This window comes from Schistocerca gregaria, chromosome 2, assembly GCF_023897955.1.
Source record: "Schistocerca gregaria isolate iqSchGreg1 chromosome 2, iqSchGreg1.2, whole genome shotgun sequence".
In the NCBI taxonomy this organism is placed as follows: Eukaryota; Metazoa; Arthropoda; class Insecta; order Orthoptera; family Acrididae; genus Schistocerca; species Schistocerca gregaria.
The window spans coordinates 888616520-888634330 of record NC_064921.1 but is presented as its reverse complement, the minus strand read 5'-3'; the positions used below and the strand labels follow the sequence as shown (position 1 = coordinate 888634330).

Sequence of the window (17811 nt, the reverse complement as noted above, 5' to 3'; positions counted from 1 at the left end):
ATAACAAGATAAACAGTAAAAACATATTTTCAGATTTCATGAATTTATTCATACTAGATATTACTCTTTATTCCAACTGTGTTTTTAATTTTTTATTGATTCAAAACCGTCATAAAAATTTTCAGACATTTCGCCTGTTTTATGATAAACACAGACAAATTGTAACATTGTTTCTTCCGCTAGATCTGAATAAAAATCTGGGAGGCACCGTATTTTTTTTCCAAGAGGAGTCTAATGAGATCGTGGAACTGTGTCATAAGGCAAATAAAACTCAACATGTAAACATAATACGTCTTTAGTATTTATGTTATTGCTTACAAATCTGCCGTCAGTGAAGACCACTTTGTGTTAAGTCAAGGCACTGATGCTCCACATTTTTCAGTAACAGTCGAAATGTAATGCAAAGCAGCTCTGCAGCGCAAGTCTGATAGTTGACTGCCTTACTCCAGATTGAAATGATCGCAGACAGGCCTCGGTCACACATTTCAGCGAGATCTTCACCTGTTTTCCAATTGTGTTGGCTTCTGCTCGTTATTCAGTGTGTACAACTCGCATGCCTCACTTGTTCATTGTTACTTGTTGCTAATCTTCTTGACGATTAATCCAAATGTGAGCGTGATCCACCCCGGAACTGTTTGAACCACCTTCGTGCTCCCTATTTTTGTCTGCGCACTTGCAGCTTCATCGTAACCATCTGCTCGGCTATCTTCCACGATTTCAAAAATGTTTCATGTTAATGCGTTGCTCCGTTGGTCCACGACGCAAGTATTCAGCCTCCTTACCATCCACTGATTGTAGAAGATAATTCTGCTTTGTGTTAAATGTGTTTCGTGTTATGCAATGTTTCTGCAAGCATGCATCTTCATCACACGTTAGACCATTCACCAAGTTTGTTAGACGCACCTAGTATTTAACGTAATTACCCACTATGTGTTTGTGTTCAATCTGCTTCATCACAAGCGTATTTCAAGTACATTGCTGCGTTATAGGGATAGCAGATCTTACTTCGTATCTCCTTTGAGGTTCAATTTTGGTTTGTGTTACGTGTAGAACGTACCTTTCCGAGACGTAAGGATGGGCCAAAACCGCCCGCCTTATTAACCATTGTTGATCTGGTCCGATGGTAATCTGGGAATGCTATACACATCCATCTATGAAAACTCAGAGATTGGTAACCATTTCAGTTTCCCAGACACCCAACACAAACACACGAAAATCTGTACAGCAACATTTACACATAACTAATTAAAATACAAGTAATACACAACAAAATTAATCAAATTTTCAGATAAATGTTATACATAACTTTCCATTCCTTTGACATTAACGTGACAGTATGGCAATAGAAATGGCATCTATCAAAAGAAATATAATGAGTCACAGAACTATGTCAATAAAATGCTGTCGGGATACAGAACCCGAAAACAGCGACAACGGAAAATAAAAATGAAATGAAACGTACTACGGTTTTCTTGTATTGGCTAATTTTAAACAATGCCTCTTAGTTACTTTGTCACGATTCACTGTCTGTTCGTTTCAAACCGGTTACTAATGGTACGTCCAGTAGGCTCATACAAGAAAGAAATATACCCCCCGCATTTCCTAGTTTCCCTTGGCGTTTCAGTCGTTAATGGAACATATCTTAAGGCTGTTAATCGTAGCTACTCAAATTATACCAATTTACATAGAGGGATTGGTAGGGAGGATGTTTCTTGTTTCATTTCCCGTTAATGTTGACGTTGATGCTACTAGTTTAAGATAATGTTTGTGGTAATAGGTATTCAGCCTTTATTTTGCACATTTGTGTTCGTTTATCTTATGTTTATTCTTCCTAAGCATTACGATTTAAAATTTATTTTCTTTCTTTCATTTTATATATAGTTTTATATCAACAATGTCTGTATGCTATAAACATCGTTTACATGTATATTTTTACTTTCGTATGCTTACAAAAGAACTCGTAAATGACAGTCAGTAAAACTTTCGGCCCGCCATACAAATTCCAAGACGGTGGGTTTACATTTGTAAAGCCAAATAAATATATAAAATGCTGATTGCAGTTGCTCTTTCTGAATGCAACGTCCAACTCTGTGACCCACAATTGCTTTTAACAGAGTATGATTATGCAGTGGTGTGTGGAACTGTGCCAACAAAAACTCAATGCGTTATCGCACAAGAACTCTTTGCAGTCATCCACGTGACACAGTTAGAGATTTGATGCAATATTAATGGTCGGAAGTAGCAAGATATTAAACACCCATAATAAACCATTACTGACAGATAGTGCAAGAACACCATAATGAGACAAAGCTTAATTGTGAACATGGGACTTTCGGTAAGGATAACTGGTCAGTTGTTGATTTGAGCTATAACATTATAATAATCGTATCTTCAGTCATATTTCTGAAGGACCCTTGATACTTACGTGAAGAATAATGATGACCATTCGTTTTGTAATTTGTGGCCTGACAACCTAAGGGTCATTGCGAATGGACCCATAACTCAGCACGGTATTGACTGGTATGTTTGTAAAGAAATAATTCAGCCCAGAGATTTATATCAATTGAATAGAAGGTCATGGGGAACCTAAATGAAGACGATAAGAGCGGTATTTGAACCCCATTACACTCCAATTAAAAGTTTTCTCCTGCGTCATCTCGATCAGTTAAGTCTGATAGTAGAAAAAAACTAAAAGAGAGTGGTTGAAAACTGAAATTATAAAATTATGCTTTTAGCTGTGATCTCTGGCGAATGGACTTTTATTTACATAAAAAACCACTCAGGCGCTTCAGCTTCTTAGTAATATTTAATAAATAACGCTTTAAAACGTGTGACGCAAAATGTAAAATTATGTTTAAATAAACCAAGGCATAGGCGACTAAATGCCGGTAGAAAATCTGAACGTCATTAGTTATTAAATGCTGATTCTGAAGCACTCAGCTTTGTTGACAGATTTTCCACCTTCCTGACATTTGTATAATATAAATTATATTCTCATCAACTAGGTAGTAACAAATTATATGGAACCACTTAACAGTTGTTAAGCATTCAGAGAAATCTTTATATATTATGTTCTTTATATTATCAAAAAAGCATTAACAACTTCATACCAATAAGATTGTAACAATGAGAAGTCTTTGCTGTTAGATTCAGAAGTATCCGAACCACCTTACATTTCAAGGCGGTGGGTTCCTCTGTACTGTTAATGAAATAATGAAATGAAAACTTCCTGTCCTCCTTTTCTTCCACCCCCACTTAGCAGCGCCAGATTTCCGATGGGAAGCGCCATAGACAGTGGACTTAGCCCAGTGGTACTACATAAATATGCAGTATGGCGATAACAGCACACTAATTGTCCTAAGTTCATTTGTTATGATTCACACCTTCAACAAGCAAAATGAAATGATTTTAAAACAGTGTGCTACTACTGTAATCGTCCAATCTGCACTAAAAGTTAATGGGGTGGAATTTTTTTAAATATTGCACAATGAAAACTAGCAGAACGGTTCATTCTTTTGGCACCTATGAAGAAATTACTTCAGTATTACTCTTTCAGGTGCGTACTGGGAGCATGCTATGGTTTTTGACATCAGCATCATCATAGTCATCATCATTATCTAACACTGGCATTAGATGGTAAAGAAGTCCTTTCGGTGAGGGGGAATGGAATTACTGTAGAAATATGCATGCAAAACACATGCACAAATTCACACACACCCAATATACTGAAGCGTTATAGATTGTCAGTGAAGTTTTCATAACTCGTCACATATTTTTCTGACAGCACATCTGATTGATTAACACTGTTTGCCCCCGAGTAATTATTGGAATTGTAACTGACTCCAGTCAAGGGCAGATAGCACAGATCTTTAATCAGCATTCGTGGATTATCACAGGTGTATCTAACATTCCGAGCACATGCCCAACACATCATGGTTACCATCTCATGCATTCATTTTGTACGTGACATTCGAAGTAATTATGTCCTTTATCTTGAGTACTCATTGAACTACTGGTGAAAAGCATGTGTTGTTCTAACATGTGGAGGATTAGTGGTGGAAGCAGTGAACAAATTGAAATTTAGGGGCCTTTTTCAAACTATCCTTTAGAGGCGAGGTGAACAATTTGTAACCTGCCAAGGCTAGTTCAGATCTCGCTGAAGCCACCGCTACTGCCGCAGTGATACTCTTTTACGTCATGAGAGTGGTCTAGTTTTCACACAACGAATTTTTTACAACTGCCAGGTTACCCCAATTTTAACTCTGGATAAGTGAAATAACCCAATCAAATTTGATATTTAATTAGTACAGATTGGAGATATCCATCATAGCAGGAAATAATTGAAAATTGATCCAATTTTCGCCATTTCTGACATTTTGAATTTTTCAGTAAGAACTTCTCACTATTTTAATTTAGTTGAAGTGAGCTATTCCCACTATATTAGATATTTAAGCAGCACAAGTGGGCTGGTGATCTATTTCCACAACCTTGGGTTTTCAACTAGCGCAAGTCAGCTGGGTGTGCCGTCTTTGATTTTTCCACTAGAAATCTGGCAATGCTATGTGGAGGAGAAGGGGATATATGCGGAAATCTGGCAAGCAAGCAATGCCAGCATCAATTTTAAACAACTATTACCTTAAACATACAATGCCAGAACTGATTCCCAACGATTACCATTGAAGTTGGGCAAAAAGGAAAACCACCAAAGCAAGACAATAGTTCCCATGCTTAAGATAGTTACAAAGTCCTAATGAACTCCATTTATTTACTGTTCATTTCTTTCGAATATCTTGTTTAACACCTTAAATTTTGTGGGACATGACTGGAATGTTCTTCTCTATACAGTTGAACATAAACAGCACAGCATGCATTGGTTAGAGGTCGGGGCGTTATACAATGAAAGAATTGGTGGATATTAATATAGTGCAGATTTAACTGACCACTTTACTTCAGAAGTTCTCAGAAATAAGGAAATTGCCACAACCCTCGTTCTACACACATGAAATTGCCTGTAGATGACACTGACAAGCAACGTTGTTCTTGTGGGCAATCTGCTAAACCACAGCACCAGAGTACTAATAAAGATAGATACAGTCAGTTTGTAAAATAATGTTAGACCTCAACTGTTTTTCGACCTGGAGGTCATTAGAATGAAAGCACGGGTTCATTTGTTGAAAGGAAGGGGAAACGAAGTGCCCCTAGACTGACAAGTGGTCTAGCCTAACATTTATCTGAAGTAATTGGGAAAAACAATGGGTAAACAGCGTCATGATGGCGCCAGGGAGATGTGAAGCATGCTTCTTTTTTATATGACTTTCAGTTACTGGAGTCCGACATTGCCAGAGTGTGCTTGAATGCATGTGTAATCGTGCCACTGACTCTCACACTCTCACTTACTGCCATGTCTTGCCTCGTTCCAATGATGCAATACACTTTGCGATGGGGCTAATAGCATTGGAAAAGCGTGATGGCATCAGCTGCATCTGAGTTACTGTAATGCAAGGATTTGGACATCGGCTGGTGGGGGAGGAAGAACGTCATATTAAAAATGTCTGAAACACATATAACAATTACAATGAGCATGGAAACACAGTTTCCTCAGCTATAATGATCAAAATAAGTACAACAATACTTGTCTTCGTGACAATGTCGTCCACATCAGAGCTGTGTAACACTGGGATAGTGAAAAGATGTGTTTGGCTGCCCATAGTGTAGTGGAATATAAAATCATTTACATGGATACAATGGCAATCCTTTCGCTACCATCTACGTATCTGAAACACTGAAGAGCAGTGATATCTTGTGAATGTAAAGGCCACTTAATCCAACACAACATAAGTGATATGCGTGGGATACATGTTATGCAGATGATACTCTTCTAGCGGTATGCTGCGGAACTGTGTAACACGACTACAGTCATGTACCTGCAGACAAACAAAAAATTAATTACATAACTAAATTTTTCTAGATTACAATTAAAACTTTGTGACTACCCCTCATATACCTTGAAAAATAGGTATGTTCTTTAGAAATTTATATGATCTGTTAATATCCCCGTGCACGTCTGGAATCCTGGGTCCAAACTGCTCAAATAAGTGGAAAACGGTGTGTTATGTAAAGGTATAACACCGAGTCTGAAAGGAAACAAGTAATCATTCTGTTACTTGCAGAGTTTTGTTTGTGTTTAGGAATTAAACACAGCCTTCTGTATAATTTCAACAGAATGATATACAAAAATTAAAGTATTTACTCTCTTTTTTCGTTGTGAAAACGAAATAGAAAACGTTGAAGTGTTACATAAATTCCTCATTCACAGAACTTTATATTATCGAAGCTATTCATGTACTAAGTGGCGATCGAAATTTTCCATTTGAATGCCGTACAGTCCATAACCATTATCCCCACCAGGCAAAATCTCCACGAGCACTGAGGAAATCATCCCACCAATGCACCACGTTGAAGATACCCGTTTGGTAAAACAATGTACGCACTGTGTGAAGAAGTCCGTAACTGTTTCGCTGCACATCCTCGTTTGATACAAACAGTCTTTTTTCGGAGACTGAATACGAGATATGGCATGGGGAGAGAACAGTACTATGTTCTGGGTGCTCGAGGGCCTTCCACTTCTCTGTAATGCATGCGGCTGGCCTCCAAGATGGACCGACGTCTTATTTCGAATCACAACCAGCACGAAACTTGGCGCACCATTTCACAAGGATGGTTTTTGACAGACATGCTGCCTCATACACATTCTTCATTCTCCAGTGGATGTCTACCGGTTTTTGTCCTTCGGCAGCCAAGAAAGAGATTACAGCACTTTGGTCCTCTTTCGACTCATTTGATAACAACGTCGCTATAGTTCAAGTTTCCGCTTTTACTACATGCATGTGGGAGAGACGCGAAGGCCAGACTAATCCTTAGCCTGCATATTGGTACTTATGTATTGGTGCTGAAGTCGCACTATGTTGCATATGTACTGCAGCAAAACCCCCAAAACGGAAACGTTTTGCTCGTTCCTTATATTACTTGTGGTGGTATGTCGGTTTTTAAAACTTCTCTTTATTTCATTAATTTTTAAAAATATCTGGAGCACAACCTAATGAAGAATTTATTATTTATTCAATTTTTAGATTTGCTTTTAACGATTATTAGGCTTGATAAAATTTTCACTTGACCTACCCTCTGCATACCCTATAGCAAGAAGACACTGTGTAGAAACAATACACTTTTAAGCTTTGTAATCAGAATGGGAAGCATTCAACTTAGGAGCAATCTCGCCTCTGTTTTTACTATCAGTAACAGAATTCAAAACCAACTGCAGAGAGAACTCACAAAGAAACGTAAAAGGGAAATTATTGGAGTAAGGAAAAGAGTAAGACTGTGTATAATATAAAGGTGATCTGTTCAGCTGATGCTGACTTTCATTGTGCAGATGCAGTGTTAATTTACGCCACTCACGTTACGCTGTTGTTTCCCAATACATTATTGCACCAGTATAAAATTGGCTACTCTACTTTCCTACTCACAAAGCATAACAGAATTAGAGTCATATCCAGGTGCATATTCTCTCATGTAATGCGCTATTTGATACACACACGCAATCTATGTCAATGTCATTAAATTTTTGCCGGAAGAGGGCGGGTAGGCAACTAAACGTGAAACTGACTTAAATGAAAATGCTAATAATAATTCTGGAGCACAAGTAGACCCCGTGTAGAAATAGTGTGGCACCGGCAGAGAAATATTTTCTCATCGTGAGTTCGACGACCCAACCCCGTTTCACTCAACTGAATGTTGCCTGCCGACCTGCACATTTCAAGCAGTCTAACTGCTCTCTCCTTTCTACATAGCATCATACTGCACCTTTTGCACACCACAGATAAAGGAAAAGTTGCGTGCGATTATATGCAACGCAGCTAAAATTTTGTCACTAGAGGATGAGGAAGGATAAACCTCATTACAAATGTGCTTGAACTGGTTGCAGAAACAACTAGCTATTCCAGTCAGTCATTAAAGAAAATAAATCATAACTACAAGTACTCCTGAAAGACTTGGAAGATGGAGACGAAAATTCTAGTTTTAGTTAAGATTGCCAAAAAGGTTGACACTGGATTGACAGACGGTTTCCATGTGACACAAGTTATTCATTTCAGATTGTCTGCATACATTGTAAGCGATGTTGTCAACTACGCATATTTTTAACACTTTTTTTTTCTTTGGGAGATTTCCTTCGGCATTACCTAATCGCTATTGTATTACTTAGATTAACACTTTGGTTTGTACTCTAGTGAGAAACTTCTGACTTTGAATGTCTATATTTGTCGAATTGTTTGTAATACAGACATAAGTGTTAATACAGTCGTCAAAATAAATGTTGCATATTTCCCAGACTTTAATACTGACATTGGGATACAGAAATACGTTATGACATCAATATAACTTCTTTTTTTGTAATTTCATTCTTATTGAAACAGTCAGTGTTTCAATCACGAGGAGGCAGTGTGTGGCGTCTGTGGCAACCGTGTCACCTGTAAACATTGCAATGCTTGTGCTATATGTCTTTATGAGAGTTGTGTTGCTTCAGGATGGTTTGGACAACAGTAATGTACGATTAGAGGTTTTGTATAGTCACTCCAGCAGAGTAGGGCACGAGGCAGGTGGACTTTCCAGCAAACGGCGCTGTGAAGTCAAAGTGATGTCTGTAGAATCTGGAGCAGGTTTCTAGGAACGGGATCAGTTGAGAATCGTCACAGAAGTGGGCGCGAAAGAAAAGTAACAGGTGTGCAAGATCAGTATCTGAATATAACAGCAGTCAGAAACCTTCAACACAATGCTGCACGCCTACAGCGGCAGTTCCAAGCAGGTGCAGGAGTGCAGTTGTCAACACAAACAGTATGAAACAGGCTCCATGAGGAGGGATTACCTCTCAAGGCTCCTCCTCCAAACTGGGTTTGGAGAGGGGCTCATGTGGCACGAGGACAGGTTCACTGTCTGTGTACTAGGCAACAGTGGCACACAATACTATTTTCTGATAAGACTCTATCAGTCTCCATGTTGACAGTACTGATATCTGTGAGTGGAGACAACGAAGACAACGTTTACACCCTAACTGTACTGTAGCCTGCCACTCTTCTTAAGGTGCTTCGTTCATGTTTTGGGGTGGAATAATGTACTTCCATACGACACTCTTTGTCCCAGTGCATGGGAGGGTGATTCGAGTGAAGGACTGGGACAACATCCCTGCACGCATTATCACTCCATTTACTTTACATATCAGAGCAGGATTCACGCTGGTGGACGGCAATGCACGCCCCATCGTCACACTTTTGTGACCACCTTGCTAACGGAGCATAGAATTAGTCGGATGCAGTGGTCTCCATAATCTCGATCTCAACTGCATTGAGAAAACAGGGACCATGCTAAAACGAGAGGTTTGCAATCGTCTTGTCCCACCGGAGACCTTACAGGGCACCATAAAGGCCGCTATGAAGGAATGAGACAATATCCCAAAGACTTATCTAGACAACGTGCTAAGGAGTATGTCTAACAGCGTTCAAAAGTGCGGCCAATTACGAGGAGGGCCAGTTGGATCATGAACAGTGTGTTATGCGAGATGACAATGAGAGCAAACAGTGTGGAGTCCGTTGCAAGGTTTTGTTTTCGTTTTTAATTTGTGTTTATCAAGTTGAAATATATATTTTTTTTTTAAATTTTGTTTTTTTATGATCGTACCTACAGAACGAAATCACAGTTGTTTCTTATTATTTTCTGTATAGCCAATAAAGCAAGATGCAGCATTTATTTTGACCACTGTACTACCGTTTGCAGACTCATTAGTGTATCTTACCAGTTATGCGAGATAATACGTTTGTGGATAGGCTTCAGACGACGAACTGCACCTCACGTACCACGCGGTGCTCCGTCACAATGAAGCCCCCGCCAGTATCACTGCACACTCCGATACCGCGCAGTCTCCGCAGCTACGGGCCGAGTTATTTTGTGCGCGCTCTACAACGAGAAACAAACAACATGGAAGTTATTCTTGGAGTGATATGACGTTGTTGTGACAGTGCCCGCTGTCGGAGAGCGCGTGCGGCGCCGCGTCCGAGGCGATGACGTGCCAGGAGCTGCTGGCGCTGTCCGGCGCGCTCAGCGCCGCCCTGCCCACGGGACAACTCGCGCTCGACTCCTTCTTCTCGTCGCTCAGCAAGGGACCAGGTAAGGCGAGCCTCTCCTCTCACTGCTACCAATAACCACTGCCTAACAAACATCAATTTTGACATTATATATATATATATATATATATATATATATATATATATATATATATATATACTCTCCTGGAAATTGAAATAAGAACACCGTGAATTCATTGTCCCAGGATGGGGAAACTTTATTGACACATTCCTGGGATCAGATACATCACATGATCACACTGACAGAACCACAGGCACATAGACACAGGCAACAGAGCATGCACAATGTCGGCACTAGTACAGTGTATATCCACCTTTCGCAGCAATGCAGGCTGCTATTCTCCCATGGAGACGATCGTAGAGATGCTGGATGTAGTCCTGTGGAACGGCTTGCCATGCCTTTCCCACCTGACGCCTCAGTTGGACCAGCGTTCGTGCTGAACGTGCAGACCGCGTCAGACGACGCTTCATCCAGTCCCAAACATGCTCAATGGGGGACAGATCCGGAGATCTTGCTGGCCAGGGTAGTTGACTTACACCTTCTAGAGCACGTTGGGTGGCACGGGATACATGCGGACGCGCATTGTCCTGTTGGAACAGCAAGTTCCCTTGCCGGTCTAGGAATGGTAGAACGATGGGTTCGATGACGGTTTGGATGTACCGTGCACTATTCAGTGTCCCCTCGACGATCACCAGAGGTGTACGGCCAGTGTAGGAGATCGCTCCCCACACCATGATGCCGGGTGTTGGCCTTGTGTGCCTCGGTCGTATGCAGTCATGATTGTGGCGCTCACCTGCACGGCACCAAACACGCATACGACCATCATTGGCACCAAGGCAGAAGCGTCTCCATTCGTCCCTCCATTCACGCCTGTCGCGACACCACTGGAGGCGGGCTGCACGATGTTGGGGGGTGAGCGGAAGACGGCCTAACGGTGTGCGGGACCGTAGCCCAGCTTCATGGAGACGGTTGCGAATGGTCCTCGCCGATACCCCAGGAGCAACAGTGTCCCTAATTTGCTGGGAAGTGGCGGTGCGGTCCCCTACGGTACTGCGTAGGATCCTACGGTCTTGGCGTGCATCCGTGCGTCGCTGCGGTCCGGTCCCAGGTCGACGGGCATGTGCACCTTCCGCCGACCACTGGCGACAACATCGATGTACTGTGGAGACCTCACGCCCCACGTGTTGAGCAATTCGGCGGTACGTCCACCCGGCCTCCCGCATGCCCACTGTACGCCCTCGCTCAAAGTCCGTCAACTGCACATACGGTTCACGTCCACGCTGTCGCGGCATATTACCAGTGTTAAAGACTGCGATGGAGCTCCGTATGCCACGGCAAATTGGCTGACACTGACGGTGGCGGTGCACAAACGCTGCGCAGCTAGCGCCATTCGACGGCCAACACCGCGGTTCCTGGTGTGACCGCTGTGCCGTGCGTGTGATCATTGCTTGTACAGCCCTCTTGCAGTGTCCGGAGCAAGTATGGTGGGTTTGACACACCGGTGTCAATGTGTTTTTTTTTTCAATTTCCAGGAGTGTAGACATACATAGTGTCCCAGCTATCTTGTCCACCAAAAATATCTCTGGAACCATAACAGCTATTGGAAAACGACTTTCACTGGTATCAAGGTAGGGCTGAGGCCCATGAATGTACATATTTGGAAACATTCTAAAAGGAAAGCATATATGTTTTTCAACACAAACTTATGTTTTTTTTAAATGGAACTCCTATATTTTTTCTTCAGCAATCCATAGCATGAGAAAGCACACACACAATGGCGTTGATTGCATAGCAATATTCCCATTACATCCCGAGATATTGAGACGCGAAGCTGACGCTTGAAACACCCGACATGCGCTGCTAGCGCACGTCCTGGGGCTCAGGCGTGAACCCCATGCTGCCCGTAATCGCGATGTGATTGACATGCGTAATCACACTTACTTCGCTACTGTCTCATGCAAATCACACAGATTAAATACACTTAATAAATCACACTGACAGTATAAAACACATCTCAAAAAACAAAGGGTTGGTTTTCTACTCGTTCTGCTTTCCCACATCAAACAATAGTCAACCCAGATTCACACGTCACTGACCCACGTAATAATTTTCCTACCACAAACTCTGGTGGATTTATGCACATCTCCCTGTGCAATGCAACCCACATGGAGTAGCCAGGTTGATGGCTGATTCACTTTAATTCACTCTCATAGTATCTGAATATCAAGCTGGGGTCACAGTAATGTATCTCGCAATGGAAGTTTTGGCATCTTATTTATCCCACACATGGATCCTCAACTGAATCCTAGGACAAGCACTTTTAATTTTTTTCATTTTTCTCATAGTCAAGTTGAGACTCGCTCTGTACTCACCACGTAGAAGTGCTTGTCTCTAAATCAAGTTCTACACACGAAAATCTTAATTATTTTTACACATGGAAGTATTTCATCTTAATACTACCACTCGCTAGTATTTCGTCTTGTAATTACAACACGTGGTTACTTTGTAACTTCCGAAGAATCCTGTGTTCCCCATGAATTTTTACCTGCCTATCTTTATCCGAACAACTCCCACCAAAAGTTTCTGAAAAGAGAAATTATTAGTTCATCCACTCTTAAATAATCCACATGCACACCATTTTCATTTAAATTTCTTTTTCTGGAGCACACATAGAGCACGTCTTTACACCTCAGGAACCAGCGACAGAGTGCTGAAACAAGGCCGTTCCCCCGGTCATCCCGCGCTTCCGCAGAAGCGGGGGAGGACCTTGCCACCGTATTGGTCAGCCACATTCCAGGCCCTATGGTGCTCTAGTATACTTCCTTTCTTTGGTTAGGCCAAAGGTGAGCAGAGAACCGTCTCAAAGATGATTATAGAATCTACCTTCACTATCTGTGGTCAGCAGACGACCAGCCATTCATTTAATTCACAAACATTACCAAACTGTATTCAGGGATCCATCTTAAGGAAGTGCACATCTGAATAATTAAACATACAAATTGCCCTTCTTTCCTACATTGGTATCCGGCTTCGGTGTATTAAGTAAAATGATGTTGTTCTACAAAGAACGCTGTTCTGACAAGAAAAAGTATGTTGTTGTATATCTTTTCCATGTCGTACGGTACTGTACCATTTCAGTGTCTTAACTTTGACACTGTCTCGTGAGCTACGAGGTCTATTTTTATGGTTCCGAACCTAAATTGGTTAAAACGGAATCCTTATAGTATCACGTTTTTGTCCTTCTATCTGTCTCCCTGTGTGTCTGTCCGACTGTTAACAACCCTTTTCCTCAGTAACCGGTAGCAAGTCGAAATTTATGTCACATAATAAAGTCTATAGTCTTTTGGTGGGGTAAAAATGTTAATCTTCTAAATCAATGTAATCAAAATACATGGCTGTATACGTCACATATTTTGACAATTGCAGACACTCATCAAAACCTATAAGATACTTCCCATTCACCTTGAGTCACGAAATTTGGCAGGAAACAGGACCCCACAGTACAAGTAAAGAAGAAATCAGAGAATTTGCTTGTAATTACATCACACGAAAAAAAAATATTTTTCTTACGTTTATTACCCGACTTTAAACTTAAAATTGAAACATTCTCGAAAGTATTGGAATTCCTGAAAGCGATATATTGCCAGTAACAATGTGGACAATAAGCAAAACTCGTCGAGATTCGAGATTCCCAGCAATGGATGAACCGCGTATGTATATAACTAAACTTGTGCAGAAACCTTAGAGCATAAGTCGTGCTCACATCTAGCCATTCTTTTTTTCAACCTCCAAATGGTCGCGAAATGGTAACCACAGTGAAAATCAAAAATGTTTTAGTTGTAACATTTAGCTTTACTTTCCAGCTACTGATCTAAATAGTGGTCGCTCCGAGTTAGACGTCTGTCGCAGTCTGGTACCAACTTTCCAATACCCTCGCCATAGACGGCAGCCGCCTGTGATTTCCGCCAATTGCTTAGCCTTCAGCACACGAGAGGAGTTAGCTAATATTGACTTAGCGCTCTACGAGTTTTGCGACTTCACTTCCTGCTATTTCTGATTGAGGAACCATTTCGTCATGTAAGACACAAGACAAATTCAGCGATGTTTCTGCAACGTACCACGTGTAGTAGAACCAATAGGTAACAAGAATGCTCCCTGCATCTCAAGTAGAAAGCAAGATCCCGTACTGTACTTGGCGTGTTCTGCTGAAGTCCATATTCGACGGATTTTATGTTAAACGTTGCACCCTATAAATATTTGCTAAGTAGTTGAATCTCTCGAAAGAGAATCGTTATTGGCACGATTTGTTGTAATAAAACTGCGGGAAACGTCATATTAGTCGTTAAAGAACTTCCGTATTTAGTTACATTTGCGTCGCGTTATAACGCGCGTGCTAGGAATGTGAGCCATTTTAAGGAGACGACCTATTGAATATTAATGAAAACTTATCGTTCTTATTAGGATTTTCGTTTTTAAATGTCAATAATGTCGGCGATTAAAGTCTTGAGAAGAATACAAATGGTTCAAATGGCTCTGAGCACTATGGGACTTAACATCTGTGGTCATCAGTCCCCTAGAACTTAGAACTACTTAAACCTAACTAACCTAAGGACATCACACACATCCATGCCCGAGTCAGGATTCGAACCTGCGACCGTAGCAGTCGCGCGGTTCCGGACTGAGCGCCTTAACCGCGAGACCACCGCGGCCGGCTAGAATAAAATATGAGGTTGCTAGAGGTTGAGATTCACTATACTGTAGTTGACCGAGGTGCCACGTTACGGAACAAAGGCTGGTTTCGTAGACAGTTCGCATCCTACTGTACAGATATTTTTTCTTCCCCTTTTCTAAAAAGTTCTGGTGGTTTCCTATGAAACTGATAGAAATAATTTCTTAGTATGTTATGTAAATATAAGTCCCCTGTCTGCCAAGAATGAGTTTGTTCGATTTGGTGAAATTTTATAAACCGATACCCTTGCTAGGTGAAAATATATCTTTCGCTTTTGTCTTATTATACGTTCACAAATACTGAAGCTTATATTTATGTACGAGGGTTGTCCAGAAAGTAATGGACCACATTTTTTTTTTCTCAGTCAGAAACATTGCTGCGGATGTGAAACGTTACGTATGTACACTCCTGGAAATGGAAAAAAGAACACATTGACACTGGTGTGTCAGACCCACCATACTTGCTCCGGACACTGCGAGAGGGCTTTGAGCGAGGGCGTACAGTGGGCATGCGGGAGGCCGGGTGGACGTACCACCGAACTGCTCAACACGTGGGGCGTGAGGTCTCCACAGTACATCGATGTTGTCGCCAGTGGTCGGCGGAAGGTGCACGTGCTCGTCGACCTGGGACCGGACCGCAGCGACGCACGGATGCACGCCAAGACCGTAGGATCCTACGCAGTGCCGTAGGGGACCGCACCGCCACTTCCCATCAAATTAGGGACACTGTTGCTCCTGGGGTATCGGCGAGGACCATTCGCAACCTTCTCCATGAAGCTGGGCTACGGTCCCGCACACCGTTACGCCGTCTTCCGCTCCCGCCCCAACATCGTGCAGCCCGCCTCCAGTGGTGTCGCGACAGGCGTGAATGGAGGGACGAATGGAGACGCTTCTGCCTTGGTGCCAATGATGGTCGTATGCGTGTTTGGCGCCGTGCAGGTGAGCGCCACAATCATGACTGCATACGACCGAGGCACACAGGGCCTACACCCGGCATCATGGTGTGGGAAACGATCTCCTACACTGGCCGTACACCTCTGGTGATCGTCGAGGGGACACTGAATAGTGCACGGTACATCCAAACCGTCATCGAACCCATCGTTCTACCATTCCTAGACCGGCAAGGGAACTTGCTGTTCCAACAGGACAATGCACGTCCGCATGTATCCCGTGCCACCCAACGTGCTCTAGAAGGTGTAAGTCAACTACCCTGGCCAGCAAGATCTCCGGATCTGTCCCCCATTGAGCATGTTTGGGACTGGATGAAGCGTCGTCTGACGCGGTCTGCACGTCCAGCACGAACGCTGGTCCAACTGAGGCGCCAGGTGGAAATGGCATGACAAGCCGTTCCACAGGACTACATCCAGCATCTCTACGATCGTCTCCATGGGAGAATAGCAGCCTGCATTGCTGCGAAAGGTGGATATACACTGTACTAGTGCCGACATTGTGCATGCTCTGTTGTCTGTGTCTATGTGCCTGTGGTTCTGTCAGTGTGATCATGTGATGTATCTGACCCCAGGAATGTGTCAATAAAGTTTCCCCTTCCTGGGACAATGAATTCACGGTGTTCTTATTTCAATTTCCAGGAGTGTATTATCTGAAGTCTCCTGAGTGAGCGCACCAAGTTTCCGTCACTTTCGCTAGATAGCGCAGCTACAGGACAGTTTCAAAATGGCGTCTGTAGGTGACGTACGTTACAAGCAACGTGCCGTCATTGAATTTCTCATTTCAGAGAAAGAAACTGTGGGGAATATCCACAAATGCTTGTGCAAAGTCTATCGAGCATCTGCTGTCGACAAAAGTATAGTTAGTCGCTGGGCAATGAGGGTGAGGTCATCAGAAGGCGGTTCGGCGGAGTTCCACGATTTGCACCGGTCGGAGAGACCATCCACGGCTGTCATACCTGACATGTTACAGCGAGCTGATGTTTTCATTCGCGAGGACAGACGCATTACAACTCGGCAGTCGGCACTACATCTATCAATCTGTAAAGGAAGTGTGGATGCAACTATCAGTACTCTTGGACATTCAAAAGTGTGTGCAAGATGGGTCCCGCGGTGTCTAACTGTGGACCACAAATTGCACAGATAAAACATTTGTCTTGATTTGTTACAACTTTCTGAAGCTGAGGGGGAGACCTTCTTGTTCCTAATTGAGAGAGGTGATGAAACCTGGGTTCGCCATTTACAGCCAGAAACAAAATGACAGTCGATGGAATGGCGCCATTCCCACAGCCCACAGAAGAAGAAATTCAAATCAACTGTTTCCGCCTGTAAGGTCATGATCATCGTGTTCTGGGAATGTGAAGGTGTGATTCTCATTGATGTGATGCCAAGAGGCGGTACCATTAATTCACAAGTATATGTCAACACACTAACAAATCTCAAGAGGCGCTTCCAGCGACTTCGGCGCCACAGCAATCCAGGAGATGCAACACGAAAATGTTCGACCCAACACAAGTCTGAGGACTGCTGAACACATCGCAAAACAGGGTTGGACAGTGTTACCCCATCCACCTGACAGCCCTCACCTATCCCCCTCGGATCTCCATTTGTTTGGGTCATTAAAGGATATCATTCGTGGACGACATTTTGAAGGCGATGAGGAGGTGATTCAAACATTGAAACGCTGGCTCCGCCTCCAGGACAAGGATTGGTACCGACAGGGCATACACGTTCTTGCTTCACGCTGGAGGAAGGGCATAGAAAGGGATGGACTTTACATGGAAAAATAGGATGTGTAGATAAAACACCATTCTTTCGTGTGTCTAACTCTCATTATGTTCAATAAGGAACTGTTGAAGAAAAAAATTAGTTGCATTACTTTCTGGGTAACCCACGTATGCCACAGACAGAACAACATGGCTAGCATACAAACAAGACA

The 17811-nt window shown here is 42.5% G+C and overlaps 1 protein-coding gene across 1 annotated transcript in view; it reads left to right on the top strand.

The window, feature by feature from the left end:
• The window catches only part of LOC126336038 (voltage-dependent T-type calcium channel subunit alpha-1G-like), a 741513-nt gene that overhangs the window by 339119 nt on the left and 384583 nt on the right, over nucleotides 1-17811 (top strand). The window contains exon 12 of the mRNA XM_049999518.1: nucleotides 10071-10218. Coding sequence (XP_049855475.1) covers nucleotides 10071-10218 — 148 coding nt within the window. The remainder of the gene's footprint in view (nucleotides 1-10070; nucleotides 10219-17811) is intronic.